Below are 26,035 nucleotides of genomic sequence, written 5' to 3' on the forward strand. Positions count from 1 at the left end.
CTCTCTGACCTTCGCTGGGCTTTCTCATCTGTAAAATAACTAGCTTTCGGGGGTGCTGTAAGATACCATCTCAAAGATGCTATTAAAAATTTTTAATGTATCTAAATATCTGAGATTTATCCACACGAAAAATCAACCTACTAGGTTCTTGACGTGGAAAGAAGGCAGGCCTGTGCTAAGCAATGTGCCCACAGACCCAGCCAGGGTTACCTTCGAGACAAAAATCAAGTAGGCTTGGCTTTTTCTGATTGTTCTCCCTTCTGATGCCTGCCCAGACCGAGGCCCAGTGCCCTCCTGGGGTCCCTCCCATGGTGTTTACCCCTCCAGTAGTCCTCCCAGCACCCAGGCCAGCCCTTCCGACCGCCCTCGCTGCCCTATATATTACATTACAGACACATTTGAATCACCTGCTCAGTTGAAAAAATACCTTTCCCCAGACCCCACTCCCAGAGATCTGAATTATTTGGCCTGGCAACAGGGCCTGTGCAGCTGTGTTTTATAAGCCCCTGAGGTGATCTAATGAGCAATCAGGGCCGAGAACCACCATTATGCGAGGTAGTGCCGGTGATTTGGAGGGCTTAGAACCCCCATCAGGAAACACTGCTTTGAGGTTCCAAAACATTCCTTTTAGTGTCTATTATTTTTTTCTTTTATCTGTGTGTTTATCTTTCTAGCTAGATTGACAGGCAAAATTACTTCTATGTCTTTATTCCTCTGCCCTCTGTTCAGTTACTCAACATATGCTAAATGGGGTAGATAAAACCTAAGGCTTCTCAGGCGCCTGGGTGGCTCAGGGGGTTAAGCGACTGCCTTCGGCTCAGGTTATGATCCCGGAGTCCTGGGATCGAGTCCCACATCAGGCTCCCGGCTCAGCGGGGAGCCTGCTTCTCCCTCTGACCCTTTTCCCTCTCATGCTGTTTCTTTTCTCTCTCTCTCTCTCTCTCTCTCTCTCTCTCTCTCTCTCTCTCTCAAAAAAACAAATAAAACCTTTAAAAAAAAAAAAAAAACCTAATGCTTCTCGTCTTTTTCCAGTGTCTAGTCCTGAAGGCTTTCCTCCCCGCCCCACCGCCGCCCCCATCACTTTCCCTGGGAGGCACCATGTGTGGCTGCTGTGTCCCAGGTGGCTCCCAGCCTAGACCTCCACACCTCCTGTGATGCAGTGCTGTTTGCATAATATAATTAAACAGGGTAGGAAGAGCAGCTATTAAAAATAGCCTATTCCCAAGCCTGCTTAAAAACAAGACAAAACAAAACCCCTGTCCAAAAACCTTTGAGTCAAGATAACTCTAAAAAAGTGGAAGATTAGAAGAGAGGTTTATTGGGAACCCACCGTTGTTGGTTGGAGACATAAACACAGATCATTTAAAGCATGGGGCCCACCGAAGGCAGGCACGGCAGCCTAACATAAATCATAATCCAAGAGACCAACCAGAACTCGAGTGATCTCTACTTTGGCCTCTGCCTTGTTTCGTAACGTGGAAACATCTCTGCCCTCCTCTCTAGAGAGTGACTATAAAATCATGAAACCATCAGAACTGGAAGGACCCACCAAAGACCATCTCTAGTGAAAGAGCTCACACCCTGTGATGGTGGTTGATGACTGGTGGTGGTGGTCATCAACCTCACCTCGGAGTAATCCCAAAGAACAACTGCTCCACAAGACAAACCCTTCCCATCTAGGACTGGTCTGTTTTAAAGTGCTGCCTTGGGCGCCTGGGTGGCTCAGTTCGTTAAGTGACTGCCTTCGGCTCAGGTCATGATCCTGGAGTTCCGGGATTGAGTCCTGCATCGGGCTCCCTGCTCAGCAGGGAGTCTGCTTCTCCCTCTGACCGCCCCCCCCCCATGTGCTCTCTCTCTCTCACCCTCTCTCTCAAAAAAAAAAAATCTTAAAAAAAAAAAAAGTGCTGCCTTACCCCGAGTTGTAATCTGTTGTCATTCCCCCCACATATACACCCCACCCTCTCCTCTGTTCCCCTCCCCCTTCCCCAAATATGTCCATCCTCTGCCACAACACCTAAGTCAGAAAAAACGCCGGTACATGACCCATACATCTTCACTTCTGCAGACCATCCTCCCCCAGGATCCTCATATTCCTTGCATGAAATTATTTTGAGACTTAACCACCTTCCCAACCACCGTTCTCTAGACACACCCTAGTTTGGTCAAGTTCCCTTAAAAGAGGGATCCCAGGGGCGCCTGGGTGGCTCAGATGGTTGGGCGTCTGCCTTCGGCTCAGGTCATGATCTCCAGGTCCTGGGATCGAGCCCCACGTCTGGTCTCCCAGCTCAGCAGGGAGTCTCGGCTTCTCCCTCTCCCTCTCCCTCTCCCTCTGCTTGTGCTCTCTCTGTCTCTCTCTCTCAAATGAATAAATAAAATCTTAAAAAAAAAAAAAGATGGATCCCAGAACTTAACATTGAACTTCTTTGTTCAACAAACACTTGCTTGATGCCTAATGTGTGCCGGGCACTCAGTCACGCCCTAGAGATAGAAATGAAAACACCAGGCCTGGCACAGTTGACCTGAGGAGACAAACCAAATCATTAAAAGAAGGTGCAAGGAGTGCTCTGAGGAAGAAAGCACCAAATGCCTGGGGGCAAGGAACAGGTTTGCCTGACACACTGGGAGAAAAGGTCCAGAAAGGTTTCCTTAAGGAAACAACTTTTAAGCTGAAACACTACACTGCATTAAACAGGCTAGGTACAGAATTCGACGTTTCTCCCTATTAGGTTTCTTCCTGTTAAGGTTCAAAGCTTTGATTCCTGATTTTCCCACCCATTTTTAAGCTGTCCTTCCACCTAGAGTCATTCAAAAACCACTAAGCATGCCTTTGAAATTGTCAACTGGTCACTGAGAAAAGTCAAGAGCAGAGTCCCTGGAGAGCTCTCTTTAAGTGATACCAAGCCGTTGATCGGCACTGTAAAGATACTGTCACTCAATCAGCCACAAATCCACTAGTTAATCTGGGGGCTTTCAAACTTTTTTCTTTGGTAGGGAAAGTTCTCTATCAAACCAAAATGCAACGGATTTCCAATATATAAGCAGATAACAAGGGAGCTGTTCTAGGTAAAAGAGGGGTGGAGAGAGTCCAACCTGCTAGGGCTTCCTCTCCTCCCCACCAAAGCACCTAAGGAACCTTGGTGGCAACATATGCACCCATGGAAGCACCCTTTGAAAACCAGCCATCTTGCCTACAAGAATATCTTGAGAGATGGTATCTAATGGTTTGAATAAATCAAGATATGGTCTATCCAATTAGTAAATCCAACAAGTCAAGAAGACACAGTAGTCATTTTGGTATGATTTATTCACAATGAACCAAGATAGTTCTTTGTGAAAACTAACCATCTATCTAATAATTCATTCTAGTCTTCTATTTCATTATCAGAATCTACCTCTCTACCTCTCCCTCCACTTTTGGAAATGGGGACAATTTCCTATCTCTATTTTCTGATATGTTCCTATTCTTCCTGTTTCTAAAGGGTTACATTCAAACTTCCAAGATCACATGGAAAATTTTTCACATCCTAGGACATTGTTTGGACCTAGAGACTTAAGTGCTACTGGTTTACAAGCTTCTTCAAGGTAGAGACCATTCTTACTCATCTTTGTTTCCCAAGAGCTTAACATTACACTTAGTGTGTAACTAATACAAAATAACTCAAATAATTAGTTTGCTTGTTAGTCTTTTAGTTGTTTGAAAATACCGAAGTGCTCTCTTGTGACCTTCTCACCTAATTTGGATTTCCATTCTTACCTATATAGAAGCAAATTATGAGTCGAGTGTTTTGACCTTCTCCTTGTTGTCATTTAACTTTGTACCCTTAAAAAAAAAAAAACCCTTTAGTTGTCCCAAGCTGTTTTACAAACTAGGGACTTTAGTCCACTGGACTCCCAACTCCTGACACCACAGATCACTGCTTAGCCCTTTAGAACATACTTTGAAGTAATAATAATTTCTTTAGGTATGTCTGTGACCAAAGGGAACTGATGGAATGACATCATTCTAGAGAAAAATGCCAATTACTCACAAATGACCCGCAGGTAGGCACCTAAAGCGCTGAAAGCAGTGAAAATTGCAAGTGCCTTTCTAACTAACTTTAGTTTCCCATTATCATCGCAAACAAAACCCAGGGACCCATACTATTAATAACTGCTCAGATTTTAATGTTTCAGTATTACAATCCTTTTTATAGATAGATCTATAGACACTACGCTGTGTTAAACAGGCTAGGTTTTTATTAGCTTTTTGACAGTCCATCACACTGGTGACATCCAGAGAATGAAAACCACGAAAATCCTGAAGTCTCTTTCTCACGTGTCTCTCCCCCACCCTGTATTTGTGCAATTCAATCCGGGGACCTAAGTACAGAATTTGAGATTTCTCCCTATTTCTTCTTGTTTAGGTTCAAAGTTTTGATTCCTGATTTTTTGAATTATTTAATAAGTAAATATGTAAGATGTTACGACTTTTAAAACTGTGGAACTCAACTCCAGAAAGTATGTCCTAGTTTTTATTTCCTATCAGTAGAGTATGCCAGTGCCTCCTTCACACCCCCACCAATTCATCACATTAAAAAAACAAAACAAACAAACAAAACTTTGCCCATCTGATTGACAAGGGTGGTGCCTCATTTGTTAACTTGCATTGCTCTGATTACTAAAGAGGTTGAACATTTTTCATATATTTATTCATCATGTGTGTCATTTTTGCAAATTCTCTATGTCTTTTGTCCAGTTTTCTCCAAGTATTCCCTTTTCCTACAGATTTGTAGAAGTTCTTCAAATAGTAACATTAATTCTTTTGTCACAGGTTGCAAATGTTTTTTCCAGCTTTCCATTTCAATTTTAACTTTATTTATGGTGATTATTGACATCCAGGTGGTTTTGTCTCAAGAAATCTAGCAATCCAACTTTTCTTTTGTCACTTCTCCCTTTGGTAGCATATTTAGAAAAACTTTTCCAAGTTCAAGATTATATAAAAGTTTCCCATATTTCATCCTGACACCATTATGGTTTGTTTTTTTTTTTTACATTTAAATGCTTACTCCATTTGGAATATATTCAGATGTATGACATAAAGTCAGGAGGACTGTACTTATTTTGTTCCAAAAGGTTAGCCAGCTGTCCCAACACCATTTACTGAATTAATTTGTCTTTTCTGTACTGATTCAAGAGGCCGCCTTTCCTCCCCTCACTCATGCTCTCTCTCTCTCTCTCTCAAATAAATAATCTTTTTAAAAAACTTTTTCTAAATGGAGCACCTGGGAGGCTCAGTCAATTAAGCATCTGCCTTCGGCTCAGGTCATGATCCCAGGGTCCCGGGATCGAGCCCCGCATCGGGCTGCCTGCTCGGCGGGGAGTCTGTTTCTCCCTCTCCCTCTGCCCCTCCCCTGGTGCATGCTCTCGCTCTCTCAAATCTTTAAAAAAAAAATTTTTTTTTAATGAGTCAAGAAAAAAAAAGGGCGCCCTTACCATATGCTTTGTCTCCACTCATGTCTGTCTCACAGGAATCTGAGACTCAGCGTACCCACCCCTGAAATTCATGATCATCCCCTCTACGCCAGCATTCTCCAGCTCTGAATGGCTACTTTGTTCTCTAAGTGTTCATGTCAAGAACGTGGTTATTCCTTACCCCTGCCCTCTCCATCACCGCCTCTCTCCCCCCACACACAGTCACCAACTGTAGTCAGTTCTGTCTCTAGCGTATAGCTCTAAACCGCCATCATCTGTCCAAGTCCATCACCGCGGCTGTAACCCACACCACCATCTTCCCTTTGCGGGACTGCAACAGCCTCCTCACTGGACCCCACGTCCACTATTGGCCCCTCCAGGGCATCATGCCGCTTCCCTGATTTCAACCTCTGACAGCTTCCACTGTTGTTCGAACAAAGGGCAAGATTATTTCAGTGATACGGAAGACCTGTGTGATCTAGCCCCCCACCCATCTCTACCTCACGCCACACTTCGGTCCTCACAGTTACTAACACACTAGCCATCTTGTCATTCCTTGAAGGCTTCCAGCTGCTTTTCATGTCAGAGCCTTCACACGTGATGCCCCTTCTATGTTCCAAGCTGGTCTCCCGTCACAACCCATCCCTCCTCCTCACACATGCCTGCCTACCTCCAGCTTATCTTTCAGAGTCCAGAAGTATCATGTCCTCAAAGATGTCTTGCATAACCCCCCTGACCACACTAGTCTCTCCCGCAAAAGCGCCCTCCTTGCGCCTAGTACTTCTCCAGGTGGTACTTCCCGCAAGTCTTGCCATTTAATAAATGTTTGCAACGGTATCTCCATCATGTGGCAGCTCTAGCAGCTCAGGCCTGTGCCCAACTTGTTCACCAATGTCTCTTTTTACTGTTTGTGTAACTGTGGGCAAGCCGCTCAACCCCTCTGTGCCTCGGTTTCTTCATCTGCCAAATGGGTGGTGTTACTTCTACTGTGTACCAGATATTCCATCTTCTTTCTTATTTTAATCTCCTATCAAATGATCACAGCTGGGGATCTCTGTGCTAACGTGGGACACAGCTATATTCTTATTTTCTTATATTCATTCTGTCTTATTTCCCTTCCACTTCAAGTTCATACCTGTAGACTCAGGATTAATGGTAGAATAGAAATATAAAAGAGGCAAAGGCTGATGAGATTTACATCAGTTTTATGTGATACCAGGCACATAGCATTATATGGTATGGGAAAAAATATCTGCAATATATTGAGTAAAATGTTGGAAAATTATGTGTATGTGTGCATTTACACAAATACATCTATATGATTCAAAATTACACATAAAAATATTGGAAAGACGTGTACCAAAAGGACAACTGTGGTTATTAGCAAGCAGTAAGTTATAAGGTTACAGTGACTTAGTTTCCTTCTCTGGGTGCTTCTGAACTTCCCCAAGTTTCTACAATTAACTAATACATGTAAAAAATCAGAGAAAAGGTTTCCTTAGACTTTTTTCTCAGAAAACAATGTTCTTGATGGAGTCGTGTTACATACAAAACTTGTGACAGTGATAATGATAATAGCTAATACTTTTCAGCATTGTTTATGTGCCAAACGCTGTAGTAAGTACATTACAGAACTGCCCACTGAGTCCCTGCACTCTATGCTGGAGGCACTGTTCCCACCCCCGTTTTGTAGATGAAAAAGTTCAGGTGGTTCATGGGAAGTCACACAGCTGCTAAGTGGCAGAGCCCAAGATGCGAACCCTGGGGGATCTGACTCCAGAAATACCTCTCTCATGTGGCCACTAGAGTTCCTGTCTCCAGCCACATTGCCTCCCAAAACCCTAACCTTTCTGTTCTTGATTTTTATGTCTTCCACGCTTTTCTGATTCTAACCCTTTGGGGAGGGGATAGAAATAGACAGCATTCGCACTTCTCGCACGACATGAAAGTCAGGCATCCGCCACAGGTCGTACCTCTGCTTCCAACGCACACACCTGCCCCAAGGGGACCCGGGAACATGCAGACCTGGATGGAGACGAACACTGACCACTGGGCAACCCTCCCCGCATTATCAGCCCTCGCGGCACCGCGGACCTCTGCTTCCTGTCCTCATTGCAGTTTGGTTTTACACTTGCTTGGTACTTGATTGCTTACTACCTGCGGGCACTACTCTGAGCACTTTACATGTGCTACTTTTCTTTTCACCATTATTGTCCCCATTTTACACAGAAGGAAACTGAGGCCTAGAGAAGTTAAGAAACTTGCCCAAGGTTGCCGAGCTCGGAAGTGATGGAGCTAGGCTTGACCTCTGGCTCCAGAGGCATCACTCTCAAAATGAATGAATGACGGTATACTCCCCATTTTCTAAAACACCTACTATCTCTTATTAGGACTATCTAATTTTATTTCTGTAGGACCTGTTTCTCATACATCATATTTCTAATATTTTGATTTCTTATTATAATTAGAAATTTTTAACTATTATTTCCTAATCAGTTATTTGAGATATCAAGATTTACCTGTCTGTAACTTTGTAAACTTTTTATCATTTTATTTTAGTTTATTTTATCATGATGAATGTCCTCTAAAATCCCCATCCCCTATTTCCTCCATCCCTCCACCCACCTTCCCTCTGATAACCATGAGTTTGTTCCCTATAGTTAAGAGTCTGTTTCTTGGTTTGTCTCTCTCCCTAGTTTCCTTTGTTTCTTAAATTCCACATATGAGTGAGATCCTATGGTATTTCTTTCTCTAACTGACTTATTTCACTTACTATAATACTCTCTAGCTCAATCGATGGTGTTGCAAATGGCAAGATTTCATTCTTTTTATGGCTGAATAGTATTCCATTATATATATATTTATCTTCTTTATCCATTCATCCATCAGTGGACACTTGGGCTGCTTCCATAGTTTGGCTATTGTAAGTAATGCTGCAATAAACATAAGGGTGCATGTATCCCTTTTAGTTAGTGTTTTTGTATTTTTGGGGTAAATAACCAGTAGTACAATTCCTGGATCATAGGGTAAGTTCGATTTTGGGGCACCTGAGTGGCTCAGTCGGTTAAGCATCTGCCTTCAGCTCAGATGAGTCCCACATTGGGCTCCTTGCTCAGCAGGGGACAGTCTACTTCTCTCTCTCTCCCTCTCCTTCTGCCCTTCCCCACCACTCATTCTCTCTCTCTCTCTCTCTCTCTCAAATAAATAAATAAAATCTTTAAAAAATGGGTAGTTCTATTTTTAATTTTTTGAGGAACCTCCATACAGATTTCCACAATGGCTGCATGAATTTGCATTCCCACCAACAGTGCAAAAGATTTCCCCTTTCTCCACACCCTCACCAACATGTGGTTTCCTGTGTTGTTAATTTTTGTCACTCTGACAGGTGTGAGGCGATATCTCATTGTAGTTTTGATTTGCTCTTCCCTGATAATGAGTGATGGTAAGCATCTTTTCATGTGTCTGTTGGCCATCTGGACGTCTGTAACTTTGTAAAATTACTGAACTCTCTCACTAACTGTGATTTCAGTTCTCCATTATTTTAGCTACATAATTTCTTTTTTTAAAAGGTTTTATTTATTTATTTGACAGAGAGAGAGCACAAGCAGGCGGAGCGGCAGGCAACAGAGAGAGAGCACAAGCAGGCGGAGCGGCAGGCAGAAGGAGAGGGAGAAGCAGGCTCCCCACTGAGCAAGGAGCCTGACTCGGGACTCAATCTCAGGACCCTGGGATCAGGACCTGAGCCGAAGGCAGCCGCCCAGGTGCCCCTATTTTAGCTACATAATCTCTTAATTTCTATAAATAATAATTTTGTCTCCTTTCCAACATGAAGATATCATCTTTCTCAACTAATTTTTATTTTGTTTAAATTTAATTTTTTATTTTAATTTGAACTTAATCACAACTTTTTAAACTACATCCAAAGACATGTACTGCCTACCTTCAGTCTCTCTTTACCACCTATTCCCTCAGGCCCAAGCCATCTGCCATGACACCAAGAGAGCCACTTTCCTAAGTCACAAATATGCCTCTTTCTCTCTAATACTAGAAGTCTGCACCACCTACATGTTTTATATCTCAGCATAATTGTTACCTTTTATAATATGGCCCCAAACTACCTTTAAATCTTCCTTTCAACCAGGACTCCAAAATGCCCCTCACTTGTCACTCCTTTTCTCATGATTTGCCCAGATGGTCCTTCCCTATTTTCTTCCTTGGGACAATGGTTTACTTTCTGGGGCCAAAACACCTGCTGCCTCTTCTCTGGCCCTCCCAAGCTCTCCCTGCCATTTCACCCCTACTCCTCCTGTATCTCCAGGGCACCAAGCACAAACCTCTGTCATGACACCTGTCAGAGCCCAACTGGAACGTGGGTACTCATTTAGAGCAGAGGTCAGCAAAATTCTATGGAGCTTCAAATGGTAAATATTTTAGGCTTTCTGGGCCATATTTGATGTCTTGCATTTTTTCCTTACGTTTTAATAATATAAAAATGATTCTTAGCTCATAGGCCATTAAAAAAAAAAAAAAAAAACAAGCCACCAGCTATGGGCCATAATTCACCTATTCCTGGTTTATAAGTTCGTCTCTCCCACTGGATAGTAAGCTACCTGAGAGAGGGGATCATCTCTTATTCACTTTTGTATTCCCCAGCTCCTGCCCCAAAGAAGGTCTTCAATCCTTGAAGTCAACTGAACTGAAACACCAATAATTAATTTATCCTGATGACTCAAATACATCCCTAGACAATTTCCCCAAATCCTGAACCACTTAACAAAAAGTCATTATGCATTTTGAGTCTCTCAGGCATCTCTGGGCCTTAAAAGTAAGCTATATCTCCAGGTGAGGGGGGAGGTGATGCTTTCTGCCTCATTTAGTAAGAAAACCTCTGATGTTCAGCCAAGGAGCCTCTCCCTCCCCAAAGGCAGCAAAAGTGCTTCTCCTATGAGAGACTAGACCGTTCCCCGAGCTCCCACGAGCTCGGAGTTCCCCGAACTCCAACAAACTCCTGCTTTTCAAATAGTCAAATCAATATTTTTTAAAAGATTTTATTTATTTGATAGAGAGAGAGACACAGCGAGAGAGAGGGAACACAAGCAGGGGGAGTGGGAGAGGGAGAAGCAGGCTTCCCGCCGAGCAGGGAGTCTGATACGGGACTCGATCTCAGGACCCTGGGATCATGACCTGAGCCGAAGGCTTGGCGCTTAACCATCTGAGCCACCCAGGTGACCCTCAAATAGCCGAATCAATTTCTCATCTCAGGAAATGATCTAGACTTGATGGTGTTTGGAACACTTGCCAGATATCCAACCCAGCTGCCGACAATAGCTCTACCTCCCATCTCACCATAATTGGGGAAGAAGCATTTTGCTAAGTCATTAAGTACCAGAGAATCGCTATCCCCCTGCTCCCTGGTTCTCCCAACCAGAAGAAGTGCTCCAGAAAAGTGACAATCATTTCCCACACAGAAGCTCCTGAACTCACATGATGTGTTTATGAACTGACATAAACTGACATACGAACTGCCCAGCACAGAGTCCCATCAACCCAGCCACCTCCAGCCAACCAGGGGAGCAAGGACACGGAACTCCAACTCAGCAGCCTCACCCACCCACACGTATGCTGCTCCAGGCTCCTCCTGGAGGGGCTTCCCAAGCACAGGGAAACCCACTGGGCGCAGTAAATGCAAAATCAGAATTACAATGCGCTCATAAGAAGAGTGCTAAGATCACAAATGGAAACTCAGGCGTGAAAAATGACACGCGGCAAGTGCACGCGGAATGGGTCAGAACCAGCTTGATAGCGATGGAGACGCAGTTGACTCTTCCAGCAGAGGCGTTTACAAGCAGCCCTTTCAACCTGGCCTGTGTACAAATGGAAGAGCTCCCTTGCTCACAATCACCCTTGGCTCACAACACGTTCCAAGCCGCTGGGGGCCTGCTCTGTGTCCTCTCCGCGCCGGCCTCGCCCCACTAGCCTGGCTCACGCTAGTGACGAAGGAGAGAGACGTTTGCTCCTGAAAATTAGGGGGTCCGGTTAAATGGTGGGACTGCCACCTACACATGGAAGCAAAGAAACCAACCCAAATAAAACTTTAAATCAGTCAACTAACAGCGCTTTACTAATCATGCAAAAAAGTAGATATAAAATAGAGAATAGAAGGTGTGGTACGTTACCCAAAAGCCCTGCCAAGGACCGCATGTCCTTCTCCATCAGCATGTAAATTTCTTCCTCTGAGAAGCGGCCAATGCCGTGGCCGTGCATCTCGCGCTTCACAATTCCTTTCGTTATGTGGCACACGACCCACCTCAGCAGGTTACTGAAGGGACCGCCACCACTAAGAGAGAGCATCTTCCGGGTCTCATTGAGATTGTCCACCCACTGGCAATAAGCTAACGTCCTGGAATTGTGTGGAAACAGGTTACTACTGGGCATTAGATGTACGTCAGCTCCTCAAGAGTCCATTTCCAGTGAGTGCATCACAAGTCAGAACACTCTAGAGGAAATGAGCCAGAGCAGCTTTACAAAGAGCAGTCTCTGCAGATATGACAACAGCTTCTGGCCAGTGCCTAGACTTCGGGTCTGTAAGAGAAACTAAAACAAATCCAGATAACGATGCCATGCTACAATTCCACCAAACATCTCCGGGCCCCCGCCCTCAGATCCACGCCCCTCCCCCACCTCCCAAGGCCGGCTTCTGCATCTTCTTAGGCAACCCCACAGAAAACAGGAGAAACCCACTTCCAAAGGTTTTGAGGCAGAACTGTGCGTACCCATGGGGACACCAGGAAGGAGGCACAGAGACTACGGGGCAGGCTTCGTTCTCGTTCTTGATCTGAGGAATGGGTATGCAGATAGATGCTCTGTGTTCATTAATTAAGCTGCACCTTTTTGTTTTGCACAATTTGTGTATGCATTTTGGATTTTACCATATCAAAGAGTTGTTTGAAAAAGAAAACTTTTGCCTTTTTGACAGAGGATTACGGAGTAGATATACCTATCCAAGGTTGGTATAAACTATATAAATTATAAATATTATGTATATGATTTGCTCTCCAGAAAGTCTGGAGAACTGTTTCAGTTTGTGCTCCTGATCTCTAAAGTGAATACGAAGACTGAAGGAACTCAGTTGAGTCACTTTTCCCATCTGGGTGGTGCTTGTGGCCAACTCTCCTGTCCAGGTGTTGCCATGGAACACGGAGACACAGCTGAGCAGCAACTCAGTTCATGTGGGCTGCCGGCTATGACACTCGGGCCTTGGCTGATTCTGGGCTCTGAACCTATGCAACTGCAGGAATGTCTCTATGGCTAATAGTGTCGGTACACAGAAATTAAAAGGGGTTCCTACTGACGGCTGAGAAAAATGTAGCTGTGGGAGTGCCAACAGAAGATATTTTAGTTTTTCCCCATAACGAGCAAAAAAAAATGTACTGGCAGTCGTCTCTCCTCCTAGTGTTGGTTCATAGAGCAATAATGGCCACTTCGAAAAAATCAAAAGAGTGAAAAATATTTTTACAGAGAAAACACAAGGAATTATAATAAATGATAGCTATTTTCCACCTCAATTTTTTAAAGAAAAAAAAAAGCCCCTGAAATGTTGATCATTTTGTATAGTCCTACTCTTTCCACTGTTCTTTCCTCTACAAAAAAGAAAATAAGAAACAGAAGATTTCTCTAAAAGTTTTTAAGCATTCCTGATTTTTACTGAAAAGTCCTACAACCAATTTCAACATAACTCTCTGCACTATACCCAAAACTCTTCTTTATTACCTTTTTAAAATAATGCCTATAAATCTTGTTAAAAAGCTCTGTGTAGGGGAACCTGGGTGGCTCAGTCGTTAAGCATCTGCCTTCGGCTCAGGTCATGATCCCGGGGTCCTGGGATCGAGCCCCGCGTCAGGCTCCCTGCTCCGCGGGAAGCCTGCTTCTCCCTCTCCCACTCCCCCTGCTTGTGTTCTCTCTCTCGCTGTGTCTCTCTCTGTCAAATAAATAAATAAAATCTTTAAAAAAAAAAGAAAGCTTTGTGTACTTCTTTTTAATAAGTCTCTCAAAATAAAGCATTGAGTCAAGAAATGGATTTTGCTGAATATAGGAAAAAGTACATCGCAACGGTAACTAATACATATGGACAGAGAAATCAATGGATCTTTTGACATAAAAGATCTCACATTTACTCTAGTAAATTCTTTATAAACATGCAAACTTAATACTTTCCTACTTGCTCTTCTTTTTACACCTGCAGTAATTAAGGTATCAATTTTCTCATTCCATTAGAATAATTCAGCACTTTGATTCAAGTTGTACTAGATTGAAAGGCACAATAAAAGAGCTTGACCATCCTTGATTATTTCGCAAGTCCATGAACTGAGAATAAAACTAGATTAGCCCAAAACAAGCGTGACCAGGTCATAAGAGCATCCAGGAAGTGTCTAAAGAGTAAAAATGAGGAATGTGGTGGTTCTAAACTGACAGGTTGATGTGAAAAAATACATTCTTTGTACGGGTTTCATCATAAGCCTAAGTGGTCCTGAGGGATGAGCAGAAGCTCACCAGGCAGAGCAGAGGAGGAAGGGTGTGCGTGAGAAGCACCGGCCAGGGCGCACGGGATGCCTGGGCAGAGGATGGCAGGGTGGGCCAGGACCAGATCCGGGTGCGCCTGAGACAAAGGGTGCTGAACTCTATTCTGGAAGCAAAGTTGAACCACTGAAAGGTTTTAAGCAGACAAGAAATGTAATCAGGTTTGAGGCAATGTGAAGGCTGGGTTGGAAATGGAGAAACCACCAGTAGGAAGGCTGGCTAGAAGACTCTGGCAAGACCTAAGAACTAGGGCAATGGGGGTGGGAGGGAGGGTGTACAGGGAATGCAGAGGAGAAACTCTGGGGTATGAGAAAAAGAGTCTATGTACCAAAGTATAAGGAGAGATTAAGTCTTTTCTCTCAGGCCGATGACTTGAGGGGATGATAATGCCATTAACCAATATGGGCAGGTACACACGAGGTATGACAGATGTAGATGATGAAAGATGCATCAAGCTGTTGCATTTGAAGGCCCCATGGAACCCCCAGATGAGAATGTCCAGAAGGTTGAGAACTCAGGAGACAGGTTTAGACTCAAGAGAGAGAACTTGCGGGGGAGGGCACGTCAGCAAGAGTGCTAAAGCTGTCAGAGGAGAGGAGTCACCTAAGGAAGTTGCTAGGGTGAGGAGTGGTGTTAGGGAATCCACAGGTCAAGGGCAAGTTAGAAGGTGAGACGGCCAGGCTGGAAGGGCCAGCTTGGAGAGAAGCAGAGACACCTCTTGCTCTGAGATAGAGAGGAGGAGAGTGTCGCAAGGGGTAAGGGGCTGCAGAGAGGTTCAGAGTTCCTGCCAGGTGACTTCAGTTTCCTCCGTAGAGCAGGAAATGGGGGCATGTGCCCAGGATGAGGATGCAATGATGGAGAGAGAGCTTTGCACAACTAATGGGTTCAAGTAGCAGATGGGGATGGAAGAGGCAGCTGTCCTGGGTCGCACGGCTAAGCTAGAGGAACACCCACTGATGCAATGGCGTAAGGTTCTCTACCTCCATTAGTGGGTGGAATGGAGGGCACAGAAGGGGGAACACTGGGTTGATCTGGAATTTTGCAGCTAGAGGTTACCTGAGAAACTGTCTGGTCTTCCTCTCTTCTCTTTTCCACCCTGCTCTTGATTTCTTTCCTCTTTCACTCCCTGTGCCTAATACTGCAGCCCAGTGTCAGGGAAGAGAAGCAAATGATGGCCAGCCAGGCTCTGTAAGGGTCAATCTCTATGAAGTGGGTTCAAACTTTAAACACCAAAGAAAATGGGTAATTTATGGAATCCTACATTAATCACTACAGGCAGCAAACCTCATTTACACATGCTTCCAAATCCTTAAAACCAAGAATCCACCTCCTTACATAACCAAGCTTCCGGCAAACTGTGAACACTTGACGAAACTACTCTCATCCAAATCAACGATACCTCCTTGTTGCAAAACCCAAATAAACATTCCTTTTTTTTTTTTTTTTCTTTTCAAGGAGCCCAACACGGGGCTTGAACTCATGACCCTGAGATCAAGACCTGAGCTGAGATCAAGAGTCAGATGATTAATTGACTGAACCACCCAGGTGCCCCTAAACATTCTTTGTATATTTCTCTTTCTTGAACTGTCTGCAACATGTGACGCTGTCCGTGTCTTTCGTAGAAGAGCTCTCCCTTAGCTTACATCGCTACTGCTTTTCCCACCACTTCGTGCATGTTCCCAAGATCTTCATCACTATTCTTCCTATTTCTTACTCCACACTTGTGGCATGATCTAATTCACACCCGTGATTTCACACTGATGATTCCCAAACCTACACCCAGCCCAGATCTTTCTCCTGACACCCAGGGATCCATGTGAGGGGTCCTCAGGAACTGCGAACCCGTATTTCCAAACTTGGACTCATGATCTTCCTTCCCTTCAAATCTGCTTCTCCTCACCCAAGCCAGAAAGAATACCAGGACTCGTTCTTCCCTGCTCTCTATCCTTCGTTCCTGATAGCCGGTCACCCTGTGAATTTGCCCTTTTCTCCAACTCAATTAAGCATGTAGCTCAGCCCTTCATCATTTCTTGGCCCTGAGCAGAGTGGCCTCCTAACAGGTCTCCTGACATCCCCTAAGGCCCTTCAGAAATCCATTTGTCCCAAGCAGTCACAAAGAGCTCCTAAAACACAAATCTAGTCCTATCAGCCTGCTTCTCAGAGCCATTCATGAACCCCCCCTAGCTCCTGAGCTCGGCACACCGCCCCCACTCCCTACAGTCTGACTCACACTCAGCTGGCCATTCTCCAGCCCCATCCCACCTCCCCCCCGCCACTGCCTCCTGTGCACCTGCCACACAGAATTACAAGTGCCTTCCCAGGCTCCTCGGTCTTACCTCTGAACTTTTGCCGATGCTGCTCCCTCTGCCTAGATATCCTAATCTTTCCCCTGACGCCCAGCCCCTTCACCGACCACTGACAGTCCCTCCTTTCGTTTGTGATACCATCTCCTCTGGGAAAGCCTTTCCCTCACCACTCCAGCAGGTGCTTGGCTGCCTTTCCTCAGTTCTTCAAACTCTCCCCCAGCACCCACCGTTATGATGGCTCGACGTCTCCCTCGGCCTGGGAGTCACGGGAGGATGGAGACAGCGTCTTACCGCCTCGCTTCCCCCAATCCAGCATGGAGCCTGGCCACTAGGCGTCAGTCATTCATTAAGTTTACTGAAAGAATGAATTATTGATTGAAATGTAAAAAAGCTTCACTTCTGAGCCAGCTACTGCTAAGTAGCATTTCTAAGGGTTGACAATATTTAAACAGAATGAAGGAAAAAGAGACATGCCTTTGAAAAATGAAGAAGGGGCTGACTGTTCTCTTCTGAGATCCGTGTCACTCTCTACTCGGAAGAGGCCCACTGCACAAGGAGTCGTGAATCTTGAGCTGGTGAGGGCAAGGAGGGCCAACCTGGAAACTAGACGAGGCTGAACAATTAAGTCGTCACTCTGAGAACCTCTTCCAGAAAGTTGATACTCATTTCCTTTAAACAACTGATGTACCTGATCTCTTCTGCAAAATGGGGTCAGGGTTTCTCTTAAAGATTGATTACCTTAGTCAGAACAGAAGAATAAATACTGTTCAATATTTTTAAAGGAGATCAAGAAGATAGGAAAGAAGAGCCGACCCCTGGTGTTTCAATGAAGATATCTCTCCTCATAACCTAAAAGGAGCCCTGGCCCGTAGCAGAGATGATATTAACAAGTGGGAAAGTGCAAACCATGGCAATCTACTGTTTGATGAGTGAGCCTTAGCATGTGGCCTTCCTGACCATGGACACCTTTCTCCATGTCCTGCTCCATCCCTGTCATTGTTTGTTTGTCTTTTAAACGCATGGCGTGCAGGGGCATATGATAAGCTTCTGTGATTTCACCGAGTTGCACAGGCCCTAGACCAGCCCCTCCCAACAGGAACTCTCACTATATCTGAAATTAGGGGCAGGGGGAGCAGGGAAGAGGGAAACACATTAATCCAATTGTAATCAGGGAGAGAGAGACTCCTGGTTTTTAGATAAGATCTTGGGTAAGTCATTTTAGTAAGGATCCTACCTCCCCCATGCAGTGAAACTATACCAAAAGCCAAATTCAGAATTTAAAAATCATGGCCAACCTAGAAGCAAATTTGAATTCCCTGTTCTAACGCCTATATTTTAATGGATCAAAGTGGTATGACTAGATGGCTTGCCACAGTGCCCTCACGCCTCCCTACAAGACTCTTACCACACCAACGTGTCATATGGAAGAAGCCGTAGTGTCTGTTCCCAAAGCTCAATTTCAGTCCACTAATTTGACCCCGTGTTTCTCGTACTGCCCTCCATACCAACTTGCCTGCATTGGATCTAACTTAAGCACTCGGTGAAACAAAGAGGATAAAAATCTGTCTTCCTCATGTTCAATAATAGTCATGCAAGTGGAACACGCTGGTATGGATTTCAAGTTCAAGAAAAACCTCTTTGTAGCATGTGCTTATTTGAACAAACCAGAGTGTGCTTATTTGGACAAACCAGAATTAGAGCCTTGGGATGATGGGATGGTATTTATGTAAAAATGCCAGTTTTCCATTGTCTTTGATTTTCAGAAAATCATACCTGGAGGGTTTTTACAGTTTCAGACCAAAATAAACATATCTGAAAACTCCAGATAATTCGAATCAAATGAGTCAAACAATTGATTTCATCTCCTCCACCGCTGTAAACACAGACACAACCTTGGAGATCGAGCATTGTCAGAATTTAACAAGCTCTCATGAAAAGCTCATCCTTATATTTTTCTACAAATGGTGGTCCATTTCTCATGCTGGCCCCAGTTTCCACAGGTGCACATTTTGTGTGTGGCCTCTGAGATAAGAAAGGGGGAGCAGGAGAGGAACCTGACGAAGAGTGTCCACAGACTCTCTGTCTCAGGCATTTTCTTACCGGAGGGACAGGGGTCTTTTCTCCTTTGGGATTTAGAGCTCTAGGGAAAGCCTGTTCAAGGTCCCCCAAAGCAAGAACATGGCTAAAGGTTGGGAAACCTTATGAAACAGAGGAAGGCTTGCTTTCCTTCTGCTGCTAGGAACCAAAGGGAATTGAAGGAATTAGGAATTTTTTTGGAAAGTTCACTGGACATTTGTATCTCTGTCAATATCTGACCTCCCATCTTCACTATTTCTTTCTCAAATTAACCTTTGAGGAGAAACACATGAGAAATAGTAGCTAACCACCCCCCTCTGAAAATGTATTTTGTAATCAAAAAGTTGATTAGAGAAACAAAATTATCCTTAAAAGAGTCGATGTGTGACCTAAGCAACGCCCCCAAGCACTTGGGTGTTTATGGTCCATAAAATTAAGATTCTTCCCTAGCAGGGTACCACCTCCCAACTCTCCCACTCACCCCTCCCAACCTCCCCTCCCCCACCAAGAGCTGCCTCCTATCAAGTATTAGCTGGGGCTGTGCAGGGAGAGAAGGGGCGGGAAAGAGCAGAAGATGAACTTCTACCAGGGAGTAAATATATAGAACTAGAACGTCTGCACACCCAGAGCCAAAAGCAGGGACAGGTGGTTCTTGGGAGTCTTGCTGGATCAAAGTCTTTCTGACTGGAATATACATTTCATGAACCACTATAAAAATCAAAGAGTTGTAGCACAAGTACTAACGAAAATGAAAGGTGACTTTCAGCGTCTTTTCAGGCAGCTCACAAAGCAAGAGCTCTCTGCATTAATGGGCCCATCAGTCAAACAAGGTAGCACTTCGGAGGACTGCATCCAAAGAAGGCACAAAGGGTCAGCGTGGCCCTGTGCTGGTTCTTCATTTCCCTCAATCGCTGCGGAGTGGGGACTGGAACGTGGCAAGAGGGAAGATGGGCTCTGTCCCACGGACCTTTCCCTTGAGGCTCAGCACATCACATGCAATCATCCATCTGTCCCACACTCTAACCCCTGCACTCTAGAAGATGGGAGTCCCAACAGTTCTCCACAGGTATCCTCAAGAAAAGACCGGGTTCATTCCAGGAACATGGAGTCTGTGATGACTTCCAGGCTAATCTGCACCCCTGCCTCCACTCTCTGCCGGGTTCCCTCCTTGCTCCCACCCCCCCACCCCCTCACCTCTACAGTGAGAGGGAGAGGAGAAGCGGCACTTCAGGTATGCCCTGGAATTAACTGGGCAAGAACCGCAAGCAGAAAGAGAAATAGAGAGTCACTTAAAATCCAAGAGAGGGAACAGCAAGTTTTCTGTTTAGAAAGAATAAGCAAGTTTCCATTTAGAAAGAAAGCCAATTGATGAGATCGGAAGGCGATGAGGAAGAACCTTCTACAATCAACCCTTCACTGAATGGGTATCTCTCAATGGGGGAGGTGAAAGCTACTGGGTGAGCAATGACCCAGGAGTCACAATGACTGCCCAAAAAGTGGGCTTAACAATTCTTTTTTTTTTTTTTTAAAGATTTTATTTATTTATTTGAGAGAAAGAGAATGAGAGATAGAGAGCACGAGAGGGAAGAGGGTCAGAGGGAGAAGCAGACTCCCCGCCGAGCAGGGAGCCTGATGTGGGACTCGATCCCGGGACTCCAGGATCATGACCTGGGCCGAAAGCAGTCGCTTAACCAACTGAGCCACCCAGGCTCCCTTAACAATTCTTAATTAAATCTTTGGAACAAGAAAAGTTTAGAGAAATCAGGAAGAAAATTTCTCTTATCTACTGGGGTGTCCAAAAAGGTGTGCTAAAACTCCCGCAAATGGATGAAAGGCAAAGAAAAAGCCCACATGACAATGAGTTTGTAAACCAAGAAGACCTGTGCCTGTTTAACTCACAGGTCCTAGGCAACACCATACTGCACGCAGAACACAGGCAACTCCTCCACACAGCACGTGATGGTTCAGACAAGGGACGTAACCTAGGAGTCAGCCAGGTGGGACAAAGATACTCAGAAAGCACTAGTACACCTGCCTTCTGGAACACGGAGAGGCTCTTGTCATCTAAGGAAAACTGACGATAATTTTACAAAGCTTGAATAATTCATTTCACCTAAGACTTCTATCCTGAGTCCTCTGTTCCCTCCTCCAGGTGTCTGATGTAATAGTATTTTACTTCCGCAATTTGTGCAGGTAAAGAGCAGAGTCAGCTGAAATATCTTCCTCACCTCGGTGAGCTGCAGTCTAGATCAGGGGTTAGCAAAACACAGCCCAAAGACTAAGAAGTTTCTACATTTTTAAATGGTTGGAGGGGGGCCTGGGTGTCTCAGTTAAGTGTCCAACTCTTGCTTTCGACTTAGGTCATGATCTCAGGGTCGTGAGATCGAGCTCAGAGTGGAGCCTGCTTGAGATTCTCTCTCTCTCTCTTTCTCTAAAATAAAAAAATAAATAATAAAAATAAAAAAGTAAAAAAAAATTTTTAAATACATTTTTAAATGATTGGGGGAAAAAATCAGAAGAATAACATTTTGTATTAAACGAAATTCAAATGTCAGTGCTTTTAGTGTTTCCTTGAAAGAGTCCTGCTCATCATTTCCGTGTCATTCATCCATGGCTGCTTTTGCATGACAATGGCAGAGTTTAAGGAGCTAAAACAGAGCCATGGCCTAAAACAAAGCCTAAAATATGTGCTAGCTGGGCCTCTACAGAAAATGTCTACTCTTGGTCTAGATACCTAGAAACTTAATGGTCATAACTTTGACCCCTAAATCAGTCAGGATGTAGAAAACTTTGAAGAGGTTGGGGAGTGTCTGAAAAGTCAAACAGAACTTGGGCTTGGTCCAAAGGCCGGGGACAGGCCCTGGGCACTCACCCAGCACACCCAGGGGACTCACCAGTAGAAGTGCTCCTCCACCATCTTGGTCACTGCTCTGGAGATGGCTCTTTCGTGAGGGCCAAGGTTTTTGTTTAAATTCACTCCAAGTTTCTCTTCCAGAAAGTCAATTATGAATTCTGTGCCAGAAACTTTTTCATGATTATATTCAATCCAAGGCATTTTCCCTTGAGCAGAAAGTTTTCCACCAAAATAATTCTAAGCAGAGTAAATTTTAAAAAGAAAAAAGCAATGTTTTATTTAAATTTCACTGTATGGTTAACAGAAACAAACATTCCAACCCTATATTTGATCATGGCTGTACTTGCTCAAGTGAATGAACTCAGCACATAAACTCTTTAAGACCATAAATAGTCACTCTTGAAGGAAAAAAAAAAAAAAGGATTTACCTCACATGAAGATATTACTTTACTCCCATAGATTTTATCATGAGCTCTGGTATATTGTTACAAAAAAGACCAGAGAGGAGAGGTAGTGCTGAAATGATCCTGGTAACAGTTGGTCTAGTTATAATGTAAGAACAAGCCACAGATGCAAAACAGTGAAAGTAAACTGTAATAAGGCTCACATTGGCCAGGCTACTAACCAAAGACCTCATCTGAAACCCACCAGCTTATGCCTAAATAATGCTTAATACCACTACACTGCAAACAAGTGGTCCCAGAAATTATAACACTTACGTATAAGAATGTGCATCCAATAGATTCAACTCCAGTACCAGCTAAAATGTAGATTCCTGGGTCCCAGCTCACATCAGAATCCCAGGAACGGTGCCCAGAACTCTGTATCTATGATACGTTCCCCTCTGATTCACACTCGTGCTAGAATCTTACAGTGTCTCAGAGGACATGGTCCCAGATGGGGTGGAGTCGGGGTGAGGGAGTCACACACTTTATGAACACTGGGAATTAAGAGTGACATTTGCTGCCCCCACTCCTTGGCCAGGCACTAGACATTCCCCTTGATGTTGCCCAGGAGAAATGTCACATACCTCTAAAAGTTGCTGGTACATCAAACATTCTTGTAATTTGTACACTAAAGATGTAAATTTACCATATAACACAGCACCTGTTTCAGATTAACTCTTGATTACCACCCATATCATCCTAACACATCCCCTTCAGGACTCTTGTCATTTGCAGACAGATTCTACCCTGCACACCGACATCAGAGGAAACTGTTTGCAATGCAAATGAGATACAAGATCTCTGCTGCTCAAAAGTACCCAGTGGTTTTTTAATGGGTCTATTCTAACCCCTTCCACATAGCAGTCTAGGCCTATACCATCTAGCCACTGCCTGTCTGCCCAGCCTCCTTGCTATCAACCCCTCCAGTCTTCTGAATTCCAACTGCCCACACCCAAACACATCAAAGTCTTTGCCACCTCTCTGACTTTGTACACGCTTTACCTTTTATAGGAATCCTTTTCCCCAACCTCTGCCAAGTCATATCCATCCTAAAATATTTAGTTCAAATTTCACCTTGTTGGTGAACTATTTCCCCAAGGTGCAACCATCACTTCCTTTCCTCCATGCTTCCACGGTACAGTGTATATTCCCCTCTTCTTATAATATTAGTGTTTGTACCTCTGCCTTTCCCTCTTCCCCCGCCCTTCCTGAGCATTTGGTACATTTTATCTAGACCTCTTTTAAAAACTGGAGTAACAAAAATTAATTATTGATTCTTATGGAAATGAAAGTTCTAGTAGGTTTTTGTCATCAAAAATTTTATTTTTAGATGCAGAAAAAGTATTTGGCAAAATTCAACATCCATTCATGATAAAAAACTCAACAAAGTGGGTATAGAGGGAACACACCTCAAGAGAATAAAGGCCATATATGAAAAACCCACAGCTAACATCGTACTCAGTGGTGAAAAGCTGAAAGTTTTTCCTCTAAGATCAGGAACAAGACAAGGATATCTACTCTTGCCACTTTTATTCAACATAGTACTGGAAGTCCTAGCCACAGCAATCACACAAGGAAAAGAAATAAAAGGCATCCAAATTGTTAAGAGGAAGTAAAACTGTCATTATTAGTAGATGACATGATACTGTATATAGAAAACCCTAAAGGCTCCACCAAAAATCTGTTAGAATAAATGGTCTATGGCCATACCACCCTGAATGAGCCCGATCTTGTCTGTTAGAATAAATGAATTCAGTAAAGCTGCAGAATATAACATTAATATACAGAAACCTGTTGCATTTCTATACATTAATAATGAAGTAGCAAAAATAAATATTAACAATCCCATTTACAATTGCATCAAAAGAGAAAAAAAAACCTAGGAATAAGTTTAACCAAGGAGGTAAAAGACCAAAACTCTGAAAACTATAAGACACTGATGAAAGACACTGGAGACTACACAAATAAATAGAAAGATATACCATGCTCATGGATTAGAAGAATTAATATTATTCAAAGGTCCATACTACTCATAGCAACCTACAGATTCAATTCAATCCCTACCAAAATACTATTAATATTTGTCAAAGAACTGGAATGAATTATCCTAATTTGTACAGAACTATAAAAGACCCTGAATAGCCAAAGCAATCTTGGGAAAGAAGAACAAAGCTGGAGGCATCACACTCCCTGATTTCAAACTATACTACAAAGGTACAGTAATCAAAACAGTATGGGTACTGGCATAAAAGCAAACACATTGATCAATGGAACAGAACAGAGTGACCAGAAATAAACCCATGCTTATATGGTCAATTAATCTACAAGAAAGGAGGCAAAAATATACAATGGAAAAAAAGTCTCTTCAATAAACGGTGCTGGAAAACCTAGAGAGCTACATGCAAAAGAATGAAACTGGACAACTTTCTTATACTACACACAAAAATAAACTCAAAATAGATTAAATACTTAAATGTAAGACCTGAGACCATAAAACTTCTTTTTTTTAAAGATTTATTTATTTATTTATTTATTTGAGAGAGAGAGCATGAGAGGGGGGAGGGTCAGTGGGAGAAGGAGATTCCCTGCCGAGCAGAGAGCCCGATGCGGGACTCAATCCCAGGACTCCAGGATCATGACCTGAGCCGAAGGCAGACACTTAATGACTGAGCCACCCAGGCGCCCTGAGACCATAAAACTTCTAAAAGAAAATGTAGGCAGTAATCTCTTGGACATCAGCCTTAACAATATTTTTCTGGATCTGTTTCCTCAGGCAAGAGAAACAAAAGCAAAAATAAACAACTGGGACTAAACTAAAAAGCTTTTGCACAACAAAGGAAACCATCAACAAAACAAAAGGGCTACCTACCAAATAGGAAAAAATATTTGCAAATGATATATCTAACAAGGAGTTAATGTCCAAAATATATAAAGAACTCCTACAACTCAATACTAAAAAAAGAATAATAATAATAATAATAATCTGATTTCTAAAAGGTCAGAGAACCAGGACAGGCATTTTTCCAAAGAAGATTTAAATAGCCAACAGATGCATGAAAAGATGCTCAATGTCACTAATCATTAGGGAAATGCAAATCAAAACCACCATGAGATATTACCTCACACTAGCCAGAATAGTATCAAAAAGTCAAGAAACAACAGGTGTTGGCAAGAATGTAGGAAAAAGGAGGGCGCCTGGGTGCCTCAGTTGGTCGGGCGACTGCCTTCGGCTCAGGTCATGATCCTGGAGTCCCGGGATCGAGTCCCACATCGGGCTCCCTGCTCAGCGGGGAGTCTGCTTCTCCCTCTAACCATCTTCCCTCTCGTGCTCTCCATCTCCCATTCTCTCTCTCTCAAATAAATAAATAAAATCTTAAAAAAAAAAAAAAAAGAACGTAGGAAAAAGGAAACCCTCATGCACTGTTGGTGGGAAACTTAACTGGTGCAACCACTATGGAAAACAGTATGGAGGTTCCTCAAAAAATTAAAAACAGGGGCACCTGGGTGGCTTAGTCAGTTATGTGTCTGACTCTTGGATTTGGCTCAGGTAGTGATCTCAGAGTCGTGTAATCAAGCCCCGCGTTGGGCTTTGCACTCTGTGCAGAGTCTGCTTGAGTTTTTCTCTCCCTCTGCCCCTCCCCCTGTGTGCACTCTCTCTCTTTCAAATAAATAATAAATAAATCTTTTAAAAAAATTAAAAACAGAAACACCATACAATCCAGTGATTCCACTACTAGGTATTTACCCAAAGAAAACAAAACTCTAATTTGAAAAGATATATGCACCCCTATGTTTACTGCGGCATTATTTATAATAGCCAAGGTATGGAAGCAACACAAGTGTCTATCAATAAGTGAACGCATAAATAAGATGTGGGATGGATAGATGGATGGATGGATGGATAGATAGATAGATAGATAGATAGATAGATAGATAGATAGATAGAATGGAATGGAATATTACTCAGCCATAGAAAAGAATGAAATTTTGCCATTTGCAACAATATGGATAGACTTAGAGAGTATTATGCTAAGTGAAATAAATCAGACAGAAAAGACAAATACCATCTCCTTTATATGTGGAATATTATATGTAGAATCTAAAAAAACCAACCAAACAAACCAGAAACAGACTCATTAATAGAGAAAACAAACTGGTGGGTGTCAGAGGGAAGGGATGTAGGGGTTAGGCAAAATACGTGAAGGGGATCAAGAGGTACAAACTTCCAGTTATAAGATCATGGGGATGAAAAGTACAGTATGGGAAATATAGTCAATAATATTGTAATAACTTTGTATGGTGAAAGATGGTAACTACACTTATTG

General features: G+C 43.4%; 1 protein-coding gene across 5 annotated transcripts in view; it reads right to left on the bottom strand.

The window, feature by feature from the left end:
• The window catches only part of FAXC (failed axon connections homolog, metaxin like GST domain containing), a 76,006-nt gene that overhangs the window by 34,906 nt on the left and 15,065 nt on the right, over nucleotides 1–26,035 (bottom strand). For all 5 annotated transcript variants that reach the window (XR_012378506.1, XM_073893692.1, XM_073893691.1 and 2 more), the window contains 2 exons: nucleotides 21,305–21,501; nucleotides 11,628–11,851 (listed from right to left, as the gene is read on the bottom strand). Coding sequence is in view for 4 of the 5 variants with exons in the window: in XM_073893692.1 (XP_073749793.1) it covers nucleotides 11,628–11,851; nucleotides 21,305–21,501 (421 nt within the window). In the remaining variant the exon portion in view is untranslated. The remainder of the gene's footprint in view (nucleotides 1–11,627; nucleotides 11,852–21,304; nucleotides 21,502–26,035) is intronic.

The sequence above is a fragment of the Callorhinus ursinus genome, unplaced genomic scaffold (assembly GCF_003265705.2).
Source record: "Callorhinus ursinus isolate GAN/ISIS: 27379988/994484 unplaced genomic scaffold, GSC_fseal_2.0 scaffold6, whole genome shotgun sequence".
NCBI classification, from domain to species: Eukaryota; Metazoa; Chordata; class Mammalia; order Carnivora; family Otariidae; genus Callorhinus; species Callorhinus ursinus.